We start from the raw sequence: 17035 nt of genomic DNA, 5'->3' as shown, positions 1-17035 counted from the left end.
TCACTTCATGGGAAATAGATGGAAAAACAGTGGAAAGTGTCAGACTTTATTTTTTGGGGCTCCAAAATCACTGCAGATGCTGATTGCAGCCATGAAATTAAAAGACACTTGCTCCTTGGAAAGAAAGTTATGACCAACCTTGATAGTATATTAAAAAGCAGAGACATTACTTTGCCAACCAAGGTCCGTCTAGTCAAGGCAATGGTTTTTCCCGTGGTCATGTATGGATGTGAGAGTTGGACTGTGAAGAAGGCTGATCGCCGAAGAATCGATGCTTTTGAACTGTGGTGCTGGAGAAGACTCTTGAGAGTCCCTTAGACTGCAAGGAGATCCAACCAGTCCATTCTAAAGGAGATAAATCCTGGGTGTTCATTGGAGGGACTGATGCTAAAGCTGAAACTGCAATACTTTGGCCACCTCATGCGACGAGTTGACTCACTGGAAAAGACTCTGATGCTGGGAAAGGTTGGGGGCGGGAGGAGAAGGGGACGACGGAGAATGAGATGGCTGGATGGCATCACCGACTCTGTGGACATGAGTTTGAGTGTACTCCAGGAGTTGGTGTTGGACAGGGAGGCCTGGCGTGCTGTGATTCATGGGGTCGCAGAGAGTCGGACACGACTGAGCGACTGAACTGAACTGAACTGAACTTTATCCAGTTAAACATGAAGGACTGAATGTTTTCCCATTAGTATCAGGAACAAGGCAGGGATGTCTGCTCTCAACACTCTTAATCAACATAGTGCTGGAGATTCTAGGCAGTCTAATAAGACAAGAAGGGAAGTGAAAGGCATATAGATCTGAAAGGAAAAAGTAAACCTGTCCCTACTTGTAGATGATATAATTATCTACATGGAAAATCCCAAGGAATCAACAACAACAACAAACTCCTAGAACTAAAAAGGGACAAATAAATTTCTCATTTTGTTTAAGTGAATTTGATTTGGGTTTTTGTCATGTGTAACCAAGTCATTTATCTTTTCATTCTCCCATCAAATATTTATTGAATGCCTAAAATTTGCCAACAACTGTTCTAGATGATAGTGATACATCCATGGAAAAAAAGAATTGCTTACTTGTAAGGGTGGTAGTAAGAGATGTAAAAAGTTAAAACAGGGTAAAGAGACAAAAATGGGGGATGGTATTTTAGAAAATGTGGTAAGAGAAGACCTCTTTGAGAGGACATCTCATAAAAGAGGGATTTGGTGAAGGCAATAGTCCAGGCAAGAGTGTTCTAGGTAGTGGGAACTGTAAGTTCAAAGCTCCAAAGGCTGGAACACGTATGTTACAAGTAAGGGGGCTGATGTGGCTGCAGCAAAGTGAGGGAGAAAAGGAGAAGGCAGTGGGTCAGAAAGGACACTGTGCCAGATCTTACAGTTTCTTGTAGTCCATGACCTGGTGTGAACTAGAAAATGTTGAAGGATGTAAACAGAAGAGCAAGCTGATACTATTTATTCTTAGTCCTGACCAGTTCAACAAGTCCAAAGATAAACACAGCAACTGGTTCACTGAGACCTAGGCCAACCTATACCTTCTTTCCTTTCTGTTCAAAACCCCTTTCTTTCACCCTTTTATCTTTCCTTCCTCTGAGAGAAAATTCCCTCAATCCCTTCATGAAATTAACCCCTCCAGCAACTCCATGGACATTTTCCCTCTAATAAATACAGTATTTTCCCATTCCTGCAAAAGCCTGTGGTGTGTGTAAATTATTAACTATAAAAGGGATAAGTAACCTCAGGGGATTGTGTAAATTTCCAGTGTAAACTTAGCCCAGAAAGTTTGCTCCTCCCTCCAGAATGTCTTCACCAATCCAAGCAAGGCACTTCTGAGCATAATTTAACCTCTTCCAACTGTCAGGCTATTCTCTCTTCTTTTGTTTATTACCACCACCAAAGCAGATGCAAGAGTTCAAGTTTCAGGGATCCTCCACTAGGAAATAAGTCTGCCGTCATCTCCAGCGGTATCAGCATCTGTCACTTTAGTGAGTACCACCTTATCTGTCTTCTAAGTAAGGTTTGCTGGGCTGGCACATGTACTTTTAAACAAAGATAGCAAACAAGACCAACAAATCAAAAATGGTCTCACTGATATCTTTGGCAGCTGGGGTGTTTCTATCAGAATTTGGCAGTTGTCGTGTAATACTTACTCACTTACTCAAGTAAGTGACCAGGAGTATGTACACAAAAAAGGCTAGAAACATAGCAGCTAAGTTTTTCATTTTAAGTTTTTCATGCTATTTAATTTTTTTAAAAACCATGTTAATTTGTTAGTCCCTTGGACTGCAAGGAGATCCAACCAGTCCATTCTAAAGGAGATCAATCCTGGGTGTTCATTGGAAGGACTGATGCTAAAGCTGAAACTCCAATACTTTGGCCACCTCATGCGACAAGTTGATTCACTGGAAAAGACTCTAATGCTGGGAAAAGTTAGGGGCGGGAGGAGACGGGGATGACAGAGAATGAGATGGCTGGATGGCATCACTGACTCGATGGACATGAGTTTGAGTGAACTCCGGGAGTTGGTGATGGACAGGGAGGCCTGGCGTGCTGTGATTCATGGGGTCGCGGAGAGTCGGACATGACTGAGCGACTGAACTGAACTGAACTGACTGAAAATGTTTTGTTTTATTTTTTTATGAATGTGGAGTTATTTATTTACTTTTTATTGGAGGCTAATTACTTTACAATATTATATTGGTTGGTTTTGCCATACATCGACATGAATCCACCCCGGATGTACATGTGTTCCCCTTCTTGAACCCCCCTCCCACCTTCCTCCTCCCCTTATCCTCCCTCTGGGTCATCCCCATGCACCAGCCCCGAGCATCCTGTATCATGCATCAAACCTGGACAGGTGATTCATTTCACATATGATAATATACATGTTTCTGTGCCATTCTCCCAAATTAAAAAAAAAGAATTCAATTGAGTCCAAGTAGCAGCTGAGTTTTTCACTGTCCTACTTAGCTCCCTGTCCTGCTCAGTGGCAAATAAGAATCCATCTTCTGCATCATCCAGGAAGTATGCAAGCTTCTTCTAGGAAATTTTAGGAAACACGCATGCAAACTCAAGGGAATAACCTGGGGCAGCCACTTTTCTCTGCTACGTGGTCAAGTGTAGATCTAAAAACGCTGTATAGAAGTTTTAAGGCAGGATCTTGTTAGGTTGGGGAAAATAGTAGGGATTTCACCTTGCTTTCAGGCTGTATATGCCAAGCCACCATTATTGCTTGGATTACTTGATAGGAAAGATAGCTATGGAGATGTGGGATGGTGAAAACTCTCTTGGCACTGCAGCTTATATGGATGTAGAGGCTACATTGCAGATGAGACCCTGAAAAGTTCATCTGACCAGAAGTGGTTCTGTCTTCATTACAAGAGTTTTCTGTGTCTCACTATAAAAATCCAGGCTCACACTGGGAAACTTATCTCAGCTCTATCACCTACAAAGAATACTAAAAGCCTAGAAAATAGACATTATGAAAAGTTAAAATCACTGAAAAGATAGGAAAGGAACTTTGTTGGGGAAAAGGTGGTCTTAGTTTTGATGACAAAGATGTTGGAATTTTCTTTTTGGTAGAACAAAATGATTAGGCCATTTTAAGCTCCAAATGCCTGGCCAATTTTCTTTTCAAAATATGTTTGAAGGAGTCTGAATGCAGTGGAGAAAATTGTTTGAAATTTTCACTTTAATTGCAAAATAATGGAAACACTCCAAATGAAGATTGATAGGGGACTAGCTGAAGATAGTATAGCACAGCTGTTCTGGAATGCCATACAGCTATTTAAAACAAAAAAGCAAAATAAGGAAGATCTGTGCACAGATATGGAAAACCCTCCATAGCTGTATTACAAAAAAAAAAAAAAAATTAATGGACAAAATCGTGTGTATTCTGGATTACATGTGGTATAAAAGTGGTGGAGAAAAAAGAAACTATAGTCATTTGCTTGAATATATATAAAGAAACTTTGAAAAAATACATAGAAATAATAATAGGGTTTTCTGAGGGAATAAGGATGGGATGATCAAGACCATCCCCAAGAAAAAGAAATGCAGAAAGGCAAAATGGTTGCCTGAGGAGGCCTTACAAATAACTGAGAAGAGAAAAGAAGCTAAAGGCAAAGGAGAAAAGGAAAGATATACCCATTTGAATGCAGAGTACCAAAGAATAGTGAGGAGAGATAAGAAAGCTTTCCTCAGTGATCAGTGAAAGGAAATAGAGGATGGGATGGGAAAGACCAGAGATCTCTTGAAGAAAATGAGAGATACCAAGGGAACAGCTGAAACTCCAATACCTTGGCCACCTCATACGATGAGTTGACTCACTGGAAAAGACTCTGATGCTGGGAAGGATTGGGGGTGGGAGGGGTAGGGGACGACAGAGAATGAGATGGCTGGATGGCATCACTGACTCAATGGACATGAGTTTGAGTGAACTCCGGGAGTTGGTGATGGACAGGGAGGCCTGGTGTGCTGTGATTCATGGGGTCGCAAAGAGTCAGACACGACTAAGCGACTGAACTGAACTGAACTGAACGGAAGGGAACAGTTCACTCAAAGATGGGCACAATAAAGGACAGGAATGGTATGGACCTAACAGAAGCAGAAGATATTAAGAAGAGGTGGCAAGAATACACAGAATTATACAGAAAAGATCTTCATGACCCAGATAATCACAATGGTGTGATCACTCACCTACAGCCAGACATCCTGGAAGTCAAGTGGGCCTAAGGAAAAATCACTACGAACAAAGCTAGTGGAAGTGATGGAATTCCAGTTGAGCTATTTCAAGTTCTAAAAGATGATGCTGTGACCATGCTGCTACACTCAATATGCCAGCAAATTTGGAAAACTCAGCAGTGGCCACAGGACTGGAGAAGGCCAGTTTTCACTCCAATCCCAAAGTAAGGCAATGCCAAAGAATGTTCAAACTACTGCACAATTGCACTCATCTCACACACCAGCAGAGTAATGCTCAAAATTCTCCAAGCCTGGCTTCAACAATATGTGGATCAAGAACTTTCAGATGTTCAAGATGGATTTAGAAAAGGCAGAGGAACCAGAGATCAAATTGCCAACATCCGCTGGATCACTGAAAAAGTAAGAGTTTTCCAGAAAAATGTCTACTTCTGCTTTATTGACTATGCCAAAGCCTTTGACTGTGTGGATAACAACAAACTGGAAAATTCTGAAAGAGATGGGAATACCAGACCATCTAACCTGCCTCCTGAGAAATGTGTATGCAGATCAAGAAGCAACAGTTAGAACTGGACGTGAAACAACAGACTGGATCCAAATAGGGAAAGGAGTATGTCAAGGTTGTATATTGTCACCCTGCTTCTTTAACTTGCACCAGAGTACATCATGAGAAATGCTGGGCTGGAAGAAGCACAAGCTGGAATCAAGATTGCCAGGAGAAATATCAATAACCTTAGATATGCAGATGACACCACCCTTATGGCATAAAGCGAGGAAGAACTGAAGAGCCTCTTGTTGAAAGTGAAAGAGTAGAATGAAAAAGTAGGCTTAAAACTCAACATTCAGAAAAGTAAGACCATGGAATCCAGTCCTGTCATTTCATGGCAAATCGATAGGGAAACAATGGAAACAGTGAGAGAGTTTATTTTGGGAGGCTCCAAAATCACTGCAGATGGTGACTGCAGCCACGAAATTAAAAGATGCTTCCTCCTTGGGAGGAAAGTTATGATCAACCTAGAGAGCATATTAAAAAGTAGAGACATTACTTTGCCAACAAAGGCCCGTCCTAGTCAAAGCTATGATTTTGCCAGTAGTCATGTATGGATGTGAAAGTTAGACCACAAAGAAAGCTGAGCACTGAAGAATTGATGCTTTTGAACTGTGGTGTTGGAGAAGACTCTTGAGAGTCCCTTGGACTGCAAGGAGATTCAACCAGTCTATCCTAAAGGAAATCAGTCATAAATATTCATTGGAAGGACTGATGCTGAAACTGAAAGTCCAATACTTTTGACACTTGATGCGAACAACTGACTCACTCACTAGAAAAGACCCTGATGCTAGAAAAGATTGATGGCGGGAGGAGAAGGGGACAATAGAGGACGAGATGGTTGGATTGCATCACCAACTCGACAGACATGATTTTGGGTAAGCTCCAGGAGCTGGTGATGGACAGGGAAGCCTGGCGTGCTGCCGTCCATGGGTTCGCAAAGAGTCGGACACGACTGAGCGATTGAACTGAACTGAAACTGGGCAGTTATGTGATGGGGTGGAAGGCTGATTTTTCACTGTGTGAAAAAATCATTTTCAAATTATTTTTAAATCATTTGAAGGTATTATCCTCCAAAATTAAAAACAAAATTATAGCACTAAAAACAGTGTTGTGCTGTGCTCAGTCTCTCAGTCATGTCTGACTCTCTGTGGCATAATGGACTGTAGCTGCCAGGTTTCTCAATCCATAGCATTTCTCAGGCAAGAATAATGGAACCAGGTTGCCAAAAACTTAGTGTTGACTACTTAACTGTTTCCTTCCCATCAAAGGAAACATTGTTAATTCTGTAAGCAGGAAGAGAGCTGCAAAATGTGCAGGATGTAACTTGCCAGCAAATAGGAGAGAAGGTTTGTTCCTTCCACTCAACCCTCACTGCCAAACCGAATGATGTTTGAAGATTCAGGGGTTCATTTCTGTTCTAAAAAGCAGCCTCGTCTAGAGCCTAAGAGAACTGCCAAGGGATCTCTGGTTAACAGTTAACACTATTAATCTCTAGTTAATAGTTAACACTTTTCCTCACACAGCTTCAGATAAGAGGAAAGTGATGAGTGATAATTTACTAAACCTGAATTTTTAGAAAAATCTTATCCTGGGAATACTTCCTCTCAAGTTTCCTGTATATTAATGTTTCATATCACTCCAGTTCTGAGCTATTATCAGTATAGGTTAGTACTATCAACAAGAATTTTCTGCAATAATAGTAATGTTTTGTGACTGCACTGACATACGTATGGTAGCCTCTGGCCACATGTGGCTATTAGGCACTTGAAATGTACTTGCTGCTGCTGCTGCTAAGTTGCTTCAGTCGTGTCCGACTCTGTGTGACCCCATAAACAGCAGCCACCAGGCTCCCCCATCCCTGGGATTCTCCAGGCAAGAACACTGGAGTGGGTTGCCATTTCCTTCTCCAATGCATGAAAGTGAAAAGTGAAAGTGAAGTCACTCAGTCGTGTCCAACTCTTTGCAACCCCATGGACTGTAGCTTACCAGGCTCCTCCGGCCATGGGATTTTCCAGGCAAGAGTACTGGAGTGGGTTGCCAGTGCCTTCTCTGTGAAATGTAGCTAGTGTGGCTAAATAACTAATTTTCAAATAGTATTTAAATTAATCTAAATTAGCCACATGAACAGTACAAGTTGTCACACAATTCTGGTTAAAGTAGGAGAGGCACTTCTCAGGCCTACTATAATTCTGCTGTGGTGTGTGTGTGTGTGTGTGTGTGTGTGCTCAGTACTGTCTGACTCTTTGCAACCCATTGGACAGTTCTGAGTTACTGAAAAAAAAAAAAAACCACCATGTGTAAAGTTTCTGCCTTCTGAAGAAGTCATTTATTCATTCAACAAATATTTATTTAGCAATCACTCTGGCCAAATGCTATTATAATTCCCATGAATTATGACAATGCCCATACCCTCATAAACTTTATATTCTAGTGCAAAGGTTTGCAAACTATGGCCCATGGGCTAAATCCAGCCCTCTACTTGCGTTTGTACAACCTGTGAACCAAGAATAATTTTTTCATTTTTAACTATTTGGAAAAATAAAAAATGGAATAACAATTCATGATGAGACATAATTAGTATTTTTAGTAACACAGTTATGACCATTTATGTATTGTCTGTGGGTGCCATCTCAACTAGAATTGAGTGGAGCAGTTGCAACAGAGATCAAATGGCCCACAAAGCCTAAAATATTTATTATTTGACACTGTACAGAAAAAGTTTGTTGACTCCTGGGCTAAAGGATAGTAATATGCTAGATACCATGATAAGCACTTTGTCTCATTTAATCTTTGGGACAACTCTCTGAGGGTGATTCTACTAATCTCTTCATTGGTAAATGTGAAACTGGGGTCTGAAAATGGGTATTTCTAATAAGTTTCCAGGTGATGCTGATATTGATTGTTCATGGATCATAACCTCCAAATCAGTGACTCTCTGCCTTGGTTGCCCAGCAGAATCCTCTGAGGAAATTTAAAAAAATATGATTCCCAGGCCCTAACCCCAGAGATTCTGATTTAATTAAGACTCAGGCATCAGTACATTTATAAAGCTTTCCTCATGACTCAAATATATAACCAGGTTTGAGAAGCACTGCTCGAATGAAATCCCATTGATCTGTAGACCAACATTCTAGTTCTGATTCTCATATCACATTAATGTAAGTTGCTTCCCTTCTGTGGGATCCTGTTTTCTTTGCAGGTGAAAAATGAGGAGGTTTAAATCAGATGATCTCAAAGGGCTTAATCTCATTGCCTTGTCAGGTCTGCACACAAATAGATCAAATGGTCAGACGAAGTACCCAGGTCTCCTTGGCTCCTTGGCTTACAGTAAAGATCAGTGAAACATTTGTTGAATTAATATCTTTATTATCATAATAAATCATTATATTAAGTAACCATGAGGATGCATTGAGTGCAACAATATGATGCCCAATTGCCAGGTCCATTTAGGGTTAAATGTATGGCTGGCATCCATTATTAATCATCGTTTGGAAATATATCAATACATAAATGCTTCCACATAGCTAGTCTGCCTTACATACCATAAAGTTAGAATTGAAGCTAAAAACGATGATTTAATGATTGTGAGAGTAGTGTTTCATTGCAGGAAATTTGGAAGATTACAGAAAGTATAAAGAAGAAAACCCTTAATCCCTAAAACTTTTTAAATAGCCTCAATTATGAGACCTCAGTCAAATAAATGACATTGTGATCAAATGATTTCCCACAGGAGGAGGGAGGGCTGGGTGGCCCAGAGAGGCCTCTCCTACAAAAGGCTAAACTCTATTTTCATATCTCTGATAAATGCAGCTCCAAGCCTGGAGGTAGTATGGGCTCCCATCTGGAGCATAGGAATTATAGTCTATAAACTAGAGGACCTTTGACAGTGCTTTCATGAGTAACTGGTACTTTGCTAACTCAGTTTCTTCATCTATGGATTATCCATTGCGAAAAATTGTCCTTAACATTTCTACACTCCTTTTGAAATCCTTAGATGAAAGAGATTAAAAGCTTAACTCTTTGCTTTCATTGAGAGTAACTGGGTGACCCAGATCTTTTCTTTTTTAGAAATGTATATGGGAGGCACTAGCCCTTACTGGGCTGGAATGAGACAGTTCTAGGTTCAAATCCAATCAATGCCTCTGTTACAGGCTGAATGTTTGTATCCCAGTTCAAAACAGTTCTTATGTTAAAGCTTTGACCTCCAATGTGATGGTATTTGGGGATGGGGCCTTTGGTAGGTAATTAGGTTTAGATGAGGTCATGACAGTAAGGCCCCTGATGGGATTAGTATCTTCCAAGAAGAGGAAGAGAGAGCAGGGTTCTCTCTCTTTCCATCATGTGAGATCACAGAGGGACAGCAACCATCTGCAAGCTAGGAACGGAGCCCTCATGGGATAACTGAAACAGCCAGCAGCTTGATCTAGGACTCTCTAGCCTCCAGAACTGTGAGAAATAATTATCTGTTGTTTAAACCAGAGAGGACTGAGACAACCTCTTACTCATCATATTCTCTATCTGCAGAGACGATAGTAGCATCCACTTTACAGGGTTACTCTGAAGATTTAATGATAAATTTTATGTAAGTTTCCCTGGTGGCTCAGAGGTTAAAGCGTCTGCCTCCAATGCGGGAGACCAGGGTTCGATCCCTGGGTCGGGAAGATCCCCTGGAGAAGGAAACGGTAACCCACTCCAGTATTCTTACTTGGAGAATCCCATGGACGGAGAAGCCTGGTAGGCTACAGTCTACGGGGTCGCAAAGAGTCGGACACGACTGAGCGACGGAACGGAAGTGTAACGGAAAGCATTGAGCACAGTATTTGGTACATAATGAGTTCTCAGAAAATAGTACTATTTTGATGATTAATAATAATAAAACTTAGCCGCTTGGGGATATGGCTGAAACAAATGCATGTCTTTTTGCTTGTCTTTTAGATGGATCGGTGTCTGTAGAAATCCTGGGTGCTAAAATACTTAGCCAGACTGACTTTAGCCCTTGTCACCATGAAGATATTACTTTGTGCCAAATATTTTCAGCGCCTAGCAATTCCTGGCTCTATGAGAGCATTGCATAAAGTTTACAGAACTGTGACCCCTCAGAATTTCTCCAACTATGAATCCATGAAACAGGACTTTAAACTAGAGATCCCAGAGTATTTCAACTTTGCCAAAGATGTCCTGGACCAATGGACAAATATGGAAAAGGTATGGAGCAAGGACCAGTCAGACTGCAGTTTCTTAACTGAGAGTGATTTTCCCCCCCAGGGGACATTTGGCAATGTCTGGAGACACTTTTGTTGCTATGAGTTGGGGGAGGGGTTATGCTAATGGGTGGAGGCTAAGGGGTGCTGCTAAATACCCTGTAATGCACAGGACATCTGGTTCACCATTAAGAGTTCCATGGTTGAAAGAGCCTGGGTTATAAAAATGTATGATTATAGGTTAATTTTAAAAAAATAAAAAGGAGTAGGGACTTGCCTGTTGGTCCAGTGGTTGGGAATCCACCTTCCAAAGCAGGGAACATGGATCTCACATGTCATGGGGCAACTAAGCCTGCTGGCCACAGGCCACAGCAAAGATCCCATGTGCTGCAGTGAAGATCCTGTGTGCCACCACAAAGACCTGAAGTGGCTCAATAAATAAATAAATATTAAAAATAAATAAATATAAAGGACTAGAATGAAATGTGAACCCAAGAAAAAAAATGGTAGGAAATGAGGCAAATAGCATTGAGAGAAATATAAAGGGATGCAAGAATTCTACGTTTATGGAAAGAAAAATAATCAGGCTAAATGAGAAATCACATGTGCTGAAAGAAGTGACATGGCTCCCAAAATCTAGAAATAAGGACCCCAGAGTTACTCCCAAACACTCCAAGTATGTCCTAACTAAAGACCTGTGAATTTTCTTCAGAGAAAATATTACATTAAGTCAGTTGAAATAGGATTTAGCTGCATAACCACCTGTAAATCTATGACTGGTTTGTCTTTCCTCAGGCTGGGAAGAGACCTTCGAATCCAGCCTTCTGGTGGATAAATGGAAACGGAGAAGAAGTGAGATGGAGTTTTGAGGAACTAGGATCTTTGTCAAGGAAATTTGCAAATGTACTTACAGAAGCCTGTGGCCTGCAAAGGGGAGATCGAGTAATGGTGCTTTTGACTGCGATCCCTGAATGGTGGCTTGCAAATATAGCCTGTCTGCGCACAGGTTAGTAGTGTTGGTGTTGCAATATTTAAAGTATGATGGATGAGAGATTTTCCAAAACATCTAAGTAATCATGAGACATTTATTTTGGCCAATTATTTGAAGAACTATACACAACATGGTATTATTCTCATGAACCTTAGAAATGTGTTGGAAACATGCCATATCTTTTGACTTAACTATGAGTTGGGGTTTTTTTTATAATGAAATACATTTAAGTTAATACCAATCAACAATCAAACACCTATATACCAACTTCTTCTCTCCTCCTATAGGATCCACAATCATCTGCAACTCAATCAGTCACAAACTCAAGGAACCCATCCTAGTTCTTGCATCAAACCTTTATTCCTCTCATGGTTAATTACCATTCATCTAGTGCCCTAAGCCAGGCATCTGCTACTCCTTCCTAATCAGTTCTTACATCTTATAATATTGACTTCCTGCATAGCTCCAAAGTACCTCCTCTTCTCCAACTTCATTGCCCTTTCTTTACTTCATTTTTACCATCTTCTGAGTGACTTTTCCCAAAAGAATCCCTACTTCTGATTCTGCGTGTGTCTATACCCCATCTCAATCCAATTCATCCTCCACAGCAGTGTTCTCTCTAGAATACATCTGTTATCCTTTTATTTTGTTGTCTGATAGTATTTAATAACTCTTTGTTGCCCACCAGATAAAATCTGAGGTGAATTGTGGGAGGCTCTAGCTTTCTTCCATTTGTTTTTTTCATATTCCCACACTCCTACTCTTCAGCCATCTCAAATAGTTTCCTATAAGGTTTGTGATCTTTCTTGTCACCTTGATTTTGTGCACACTATTTCCCATGCTTAGAAAGTTTTTCATTCACACCTAATGCCCTGGACAACTCCTGTTAAACTTAAAAGTCTCAGTTCTAATGTCACTTTCTCAGCAACATCACCCTCATCTCCCAGGCTAGGTGCTTTCTTTTTTGGGCTCCCCTAAAGAAATAGTATGTGTTTCTAATTTAACCTGTACTATATTGTCTGGGCATACTATTTGTTTATAAATCTGTCATTCTCATCATTTCACTTCAGTTCAGTCGCTCAGTCATGTCTGACTCTTTGAGACCCCATGGACTGCACCATGCCAGGCTTCCCTGTCCATCACTCCTGGAGCTTGCTCAGACTCATGTCCATTGAGTCAGTGATGTCATCAAACCATCTCAACCTCTGTTGTCCCCTTCTCCTCCTGACTTCAATCATTCCAAGCATCAGGGTGTTTTTTAATGAGTCAGTTGTTCGCATCAGGTGATCAAAGTATTGGAGTTTCAGTTTCAGCATCAGTCCGTCCAATGAATATTCAGGACTGATTTCCTTTAGGATTGACTGGTTTGATCTCCTTGCAGTCCAAGAGACTCTCAAGAGTCTTCTCCAATGCCATAATTCAAAAGTATCAATTCTTCGGTGCTCAGCTTTCTTTATGGTCTAACTTTCACATCCATACATGACTACTGGAAAAATCATAGCTTTGACTAGATGGACCTTTGTTAGCAGAATAATGTCTCCGCTTTTTAATATGCTCTCTAGGTTGATCAAAGCTTTTCTTCCAAGGAGCAAATGTCTTTTAATTTCATGACTGCAGTCACCATCTGCAGTGATTTTGGAGCCCCCCAAAATAAAGTGTCTCACTATTTCCATTGTTTCCCTGTCTATTTGCCATGAAATGATGGGGGGATACACTACATAAGCTCTGTTGCACAGTTGGTAGCTTTTGCAATAAAATAAGAAAAATATACAATTGAACTGTGCCTTTGGAGGAGTCTTAAAATGTTTGGGGATGCATTACTAAAGGGTATAGTAGTGAAAAAACTGTTAGTACATAGTACTGAAGAGGGATAATGTTACAACATAGCATTCGAAATCAGAATTACTGGAAACGTGGAGAAATGTTAAGTTCTTCAGCTCCATGCAAGGTTTACCGAATCTAAAACTGGGGTTGAAATTTAAAAAAAAACTAGAAATCTGTTTTATTAAGCCCTGCAGGTGATTCTGGTGCATGTCCAAGTTTGAGAACCACAGAACTAGAAGAAGTAAGCCTCTCTCTTTCTGGGGGCCTGGAGAATGACAAGAAAGACCTTAGTAAAGGCAGATTTTGCTACTGGTCACTAACCAGCTTATTTTAGTGTGTGGAGAGTGGAGCTCTGCATCCTAGGACAGGCCTCTCATTATCCTGTTTATGATACAGGATGTATAAAATTACCAATTTATTAATTTGCCTGAAGGGCCAAAAGACTCTGGCATGAGTAGCCCTCTCTCCCTGCTAACAGACCTACATAAGACAAAATTAAGTCAGAAGTTTGTTTCGCGGACAAAACAAGTAACTTTCATAATTTAATTTATTGGCACTGGGGTTTGAAAGCTCAGTTCATCCACCTCATCTTATTATACCCATCATCCTTTCAAGCAACAAGTGTTCACTGGTCACTTGCTATGTTTTAGGAGCTGTGGAGTTTATGATCCAGTGGGAGAGAGAGTCAGGAGTCAAGTAAACACAGAGTTGATAAGTGTGACAAGTGTGATAAAGGAAATAGCGCAAGAGTCACTGTAATGTATTAGGGGTACTACTATAGACTGAGAGGTCAGGCGTATAATTTAAGCTGATACTGAGGGATGAATCATCCAGAGCGAGAAGGTATGGGTGATGGGAGCATTCGTTCTAAGCAAATAGAAAAGCTTCTACAAAGGTCCTGAGGCAAGAAATAATTTGTTGATTTGACAAAATGAAAACAGTGCAGTGTGAATATAGGTACTGGCTAGGGGCCACCTTATCCCAGGGACTATAGTATGTAAAATCCCTTAACAGAGACTTCTCTCTAGACAGGCTTAGATGAGTCCTATCAGGATTTGCCCTAGTCAATCTCCTTTTTCTATGTTCTGTGGCTGCAATATCCCTTTCTGAAACCAATTCTGTATTAATATATTATATATAAGGGTATGGCTTAATCTTGCTGCTCTGTGAATCATTGTGTCTGGTTATATTGACTATAAATATCTCTATTCTATTTTATATTGAGTTTATAGTTTAGCTCTTGGAAGGCAATCTATTTCCCTTATTTCCAAGTTCTTAGATATGCCTATAGGCTCCAGGGCCAACAACAAACTCATCATATTTTCATTTTCAAACTCTTGCATGTGTATTGTAGGTCAAATTCCTTTACAACAGAAATCTCAGTATATAATCATTAAAAAAATAGCAATTGCCAAGAATATGTTCCTTTAAGTGCCATTTACCACAAAAAGCTATTATCCCACCCAATCTCGGCCTACAGGTCTTGAAGAAGTTTATATAATACATGAGGTCCCTCTGGAATTATAATAAACATTCACTCATTTTGAAAGATTGTTGCTGAGCCGTGAAAAGATGCCGGGATTCTTGGTCTCCAGAGGAGAGGAATTCAATTCAGGGCCAGTGATGAGGCTTGATCACTCAGAGCTATTGTGTAATAAAGTTTTATTAAAGTATAAAAGAGATAGAGAAAGCTTGTAACATAGACATCAGAAGGGGGCAGAAAGAATGCCCCCCTGCTAGTCTTTAGCAGTATGTTGTATACCTATCAGCAAGCTGTTAATTAGAGAAAGGAGATATCCTAAAACTCAGATAGGCACCAGGTCCCTCACCCACAACATGTATTTTAAGATAACACTGGCACCTGGTGAGTCATCCCGGGCCATAAAATGATTGACATGAATCTTGAAGAAAGACAGGTTTCCAAGTAAATATATAGTTTTATTAACATAGATTAGGAGAACAATTTATGAGTAAAACATACAGGTTTGTTGAGCCCTATCGTTCTGAATCTTAAGCGAACTGACTTGAAGAAAGACAGAGTCTAGGGTGAATACACAGTTTATTAACATAGGTTGTTAAGACAAACATTTCCATAAGAAAAAATGCATTGGTTAGCTCAAGATTTGAGAAAAATTAAGTTCAGGTGGAGCCAGGTGTCATCATAGCAACACAGAATTTTAAAAGAAACCTCCTTTTACTTTTGTATAGAGACGGGAAAAAAAAAAATCTGACATTTGTTTGTTTCCTCCTGCCACTTGAGAGATAAAAAATGTCTGGCACTTGCAACCTACTTCCTCTGTTTGGAGACCCCTGGGCTTCCTGTCTGTTACTCTCTCAATTTGCTCATTTTATCATCACAAAAGCCTTATGATTAGGACGAGAAAATCTCATTTTATAAACAAAGAAGGGAAAGCTTTCATCAGTTCAGTTCAGTTCAGTTCAGTCGCTCAGTCGTGTCCGACTCTTTGCTACCCCATGAATCACAGCACGCCAGGCCTCCCTGTCCATCACCAACTCCCGGAGTTCACTCAAACTCATGTCCATCGAGTTGGTGATGCCATCCAGCCATCTCATTCTCTATCATCCCCTTCTCCTCCCGCCCCCAATCCCTCCCACCATCAGAGTCTTTTCCAGTGAGTCAACTCGTCGCATGAGGTGGCCAGAGTATTGGAGTTTCAGCTTTAGCATCAGTCCTTCCAATGAACACCCAGGATTGATCTCCTTTAGAATGGACTGGTTGGATCTCCTCCAGCACCACAGTTCAAAAGCATCAATTCTTCAGCGGAAAAAGGAACATTAAGTCATTTGCCAAAAGGCATTCAGAAACTCAGTGTAGAGCCCAGTGCACCCTCTAGAATTTTCTAGAAGTTTTTATAAAATTTGAAAATAAGAACAGTTCTTTAAAAATCAACTATATCTCAATAAATTTTAAAAAATCATCTAGATGTGGTAATTCAACATCACGGTAGTGTGAGATGTTTCCTTTTTCTCTCCCTTTCAATTTGCAACAAGTAAAACATATGTAACTCTACAAAGGTTCCTCTGCCCAACACACCAGGATACCAGAGAGATCCACACATCTTACATCTGAAGGTGGATGGAATGGTACATAGTAGGTAGAATCATGGGAACAAGGTGGGGGAGTGCCCATAATCCTGGCTCTCCAACCACAGTGGATGAACACACATCTGAGAAAGAACTCAGTGGTAGCTGGGGAGGTGGTGTACGCAACTCCAGCTTCCCAGCGGCAGCAGCACCTGCAGCTAAAGGGAACCAGGCAGCAGCGGCATGGCCTGCAACCCCAGCCCTAACAGCTACAGGGGTGCCTAAGGCTCTAGCACCCCTGCACAAGGCAGCAGTGCCTGCAAACCTGACAACCCCAACAACACCAGATGTAGCAGAGGTGCCTGCCATCATGGTGCAGCCAGTGGTGACATGAGCAACAACAGCAACACTTGCAGCAGAAGGCACCAAAGACTCCAAAGGCACAAGCAGTGACAATGAGGGCTCCAGGCACACCCCTGACAGAGGTAATGAAGGGTGGAAAATACTGATTCCATAGTACTGTCAGAGGCTGGTCAGGTTAGGGAAAACAAAGACCCGTGTTGTAGTGCCACCTGTTGGAAAACAAAAGAAAGTCCTCTAACTACCAATGTATTGAATTTTTAGAATCAAAGTAAACAAATCTTCCCAGGTAGCCCCTAGTAGTAAAGAATCTGCCTGCCAGTTCAGGAGACACAAGACATGCTGGTTCAGTTCTTGGGTCAGGAAG

General features: G+C 40.9%; 1 protein-coding gene across 1 annotated transcript in view; it reads left to right on the top strand.

Annotated features, from left to right (window-relative positions):
* The first annotated feature begins 1822 nt into the window (after nt 1-1822).
* The window catches only part of ACSM3 (acyl-CoA synthetase medium chain family member 3), a 54489-nt gene continuing 39276 nt past the window's right edge, over nt 1823-17035 (top strand). Inside the window, exons 1-3 of the mRNA XM_088832936.1 lie at nt 1823-1981; nt 10183-10452; nt 11244-11454. Of these exons, the coding sequence (XP_088689062.1) occupies nt 10252-10452; nt 11244-11454 (412 nt within the window). The 5' untranslated portion in view covers nt 1823-1981; nt 10183-10251. The remainder of the gene's footprint in view (nt 1982-10182; nt 10453-11243; nt 11455-17035) is intronic.

The sequence above is a fragment of the Moschus berezovskii genome, chromosome 27, assembly GCF_049115385.1.
Source record: "Moschus berezovskii isolate FMDL1 chromosome 27, NW_MosBer_1.0, whole genome shotgun sequence".
Taxonomy (NCBI): Eukaryota; Metazoa; Chordata; class Mammalia; order Artiodactyla; family Moschidae; genus Moschus; species Moschus berezovskii.
This window is presented reverse-complemented; position numbering and strand designations above follow the sequence as displayed.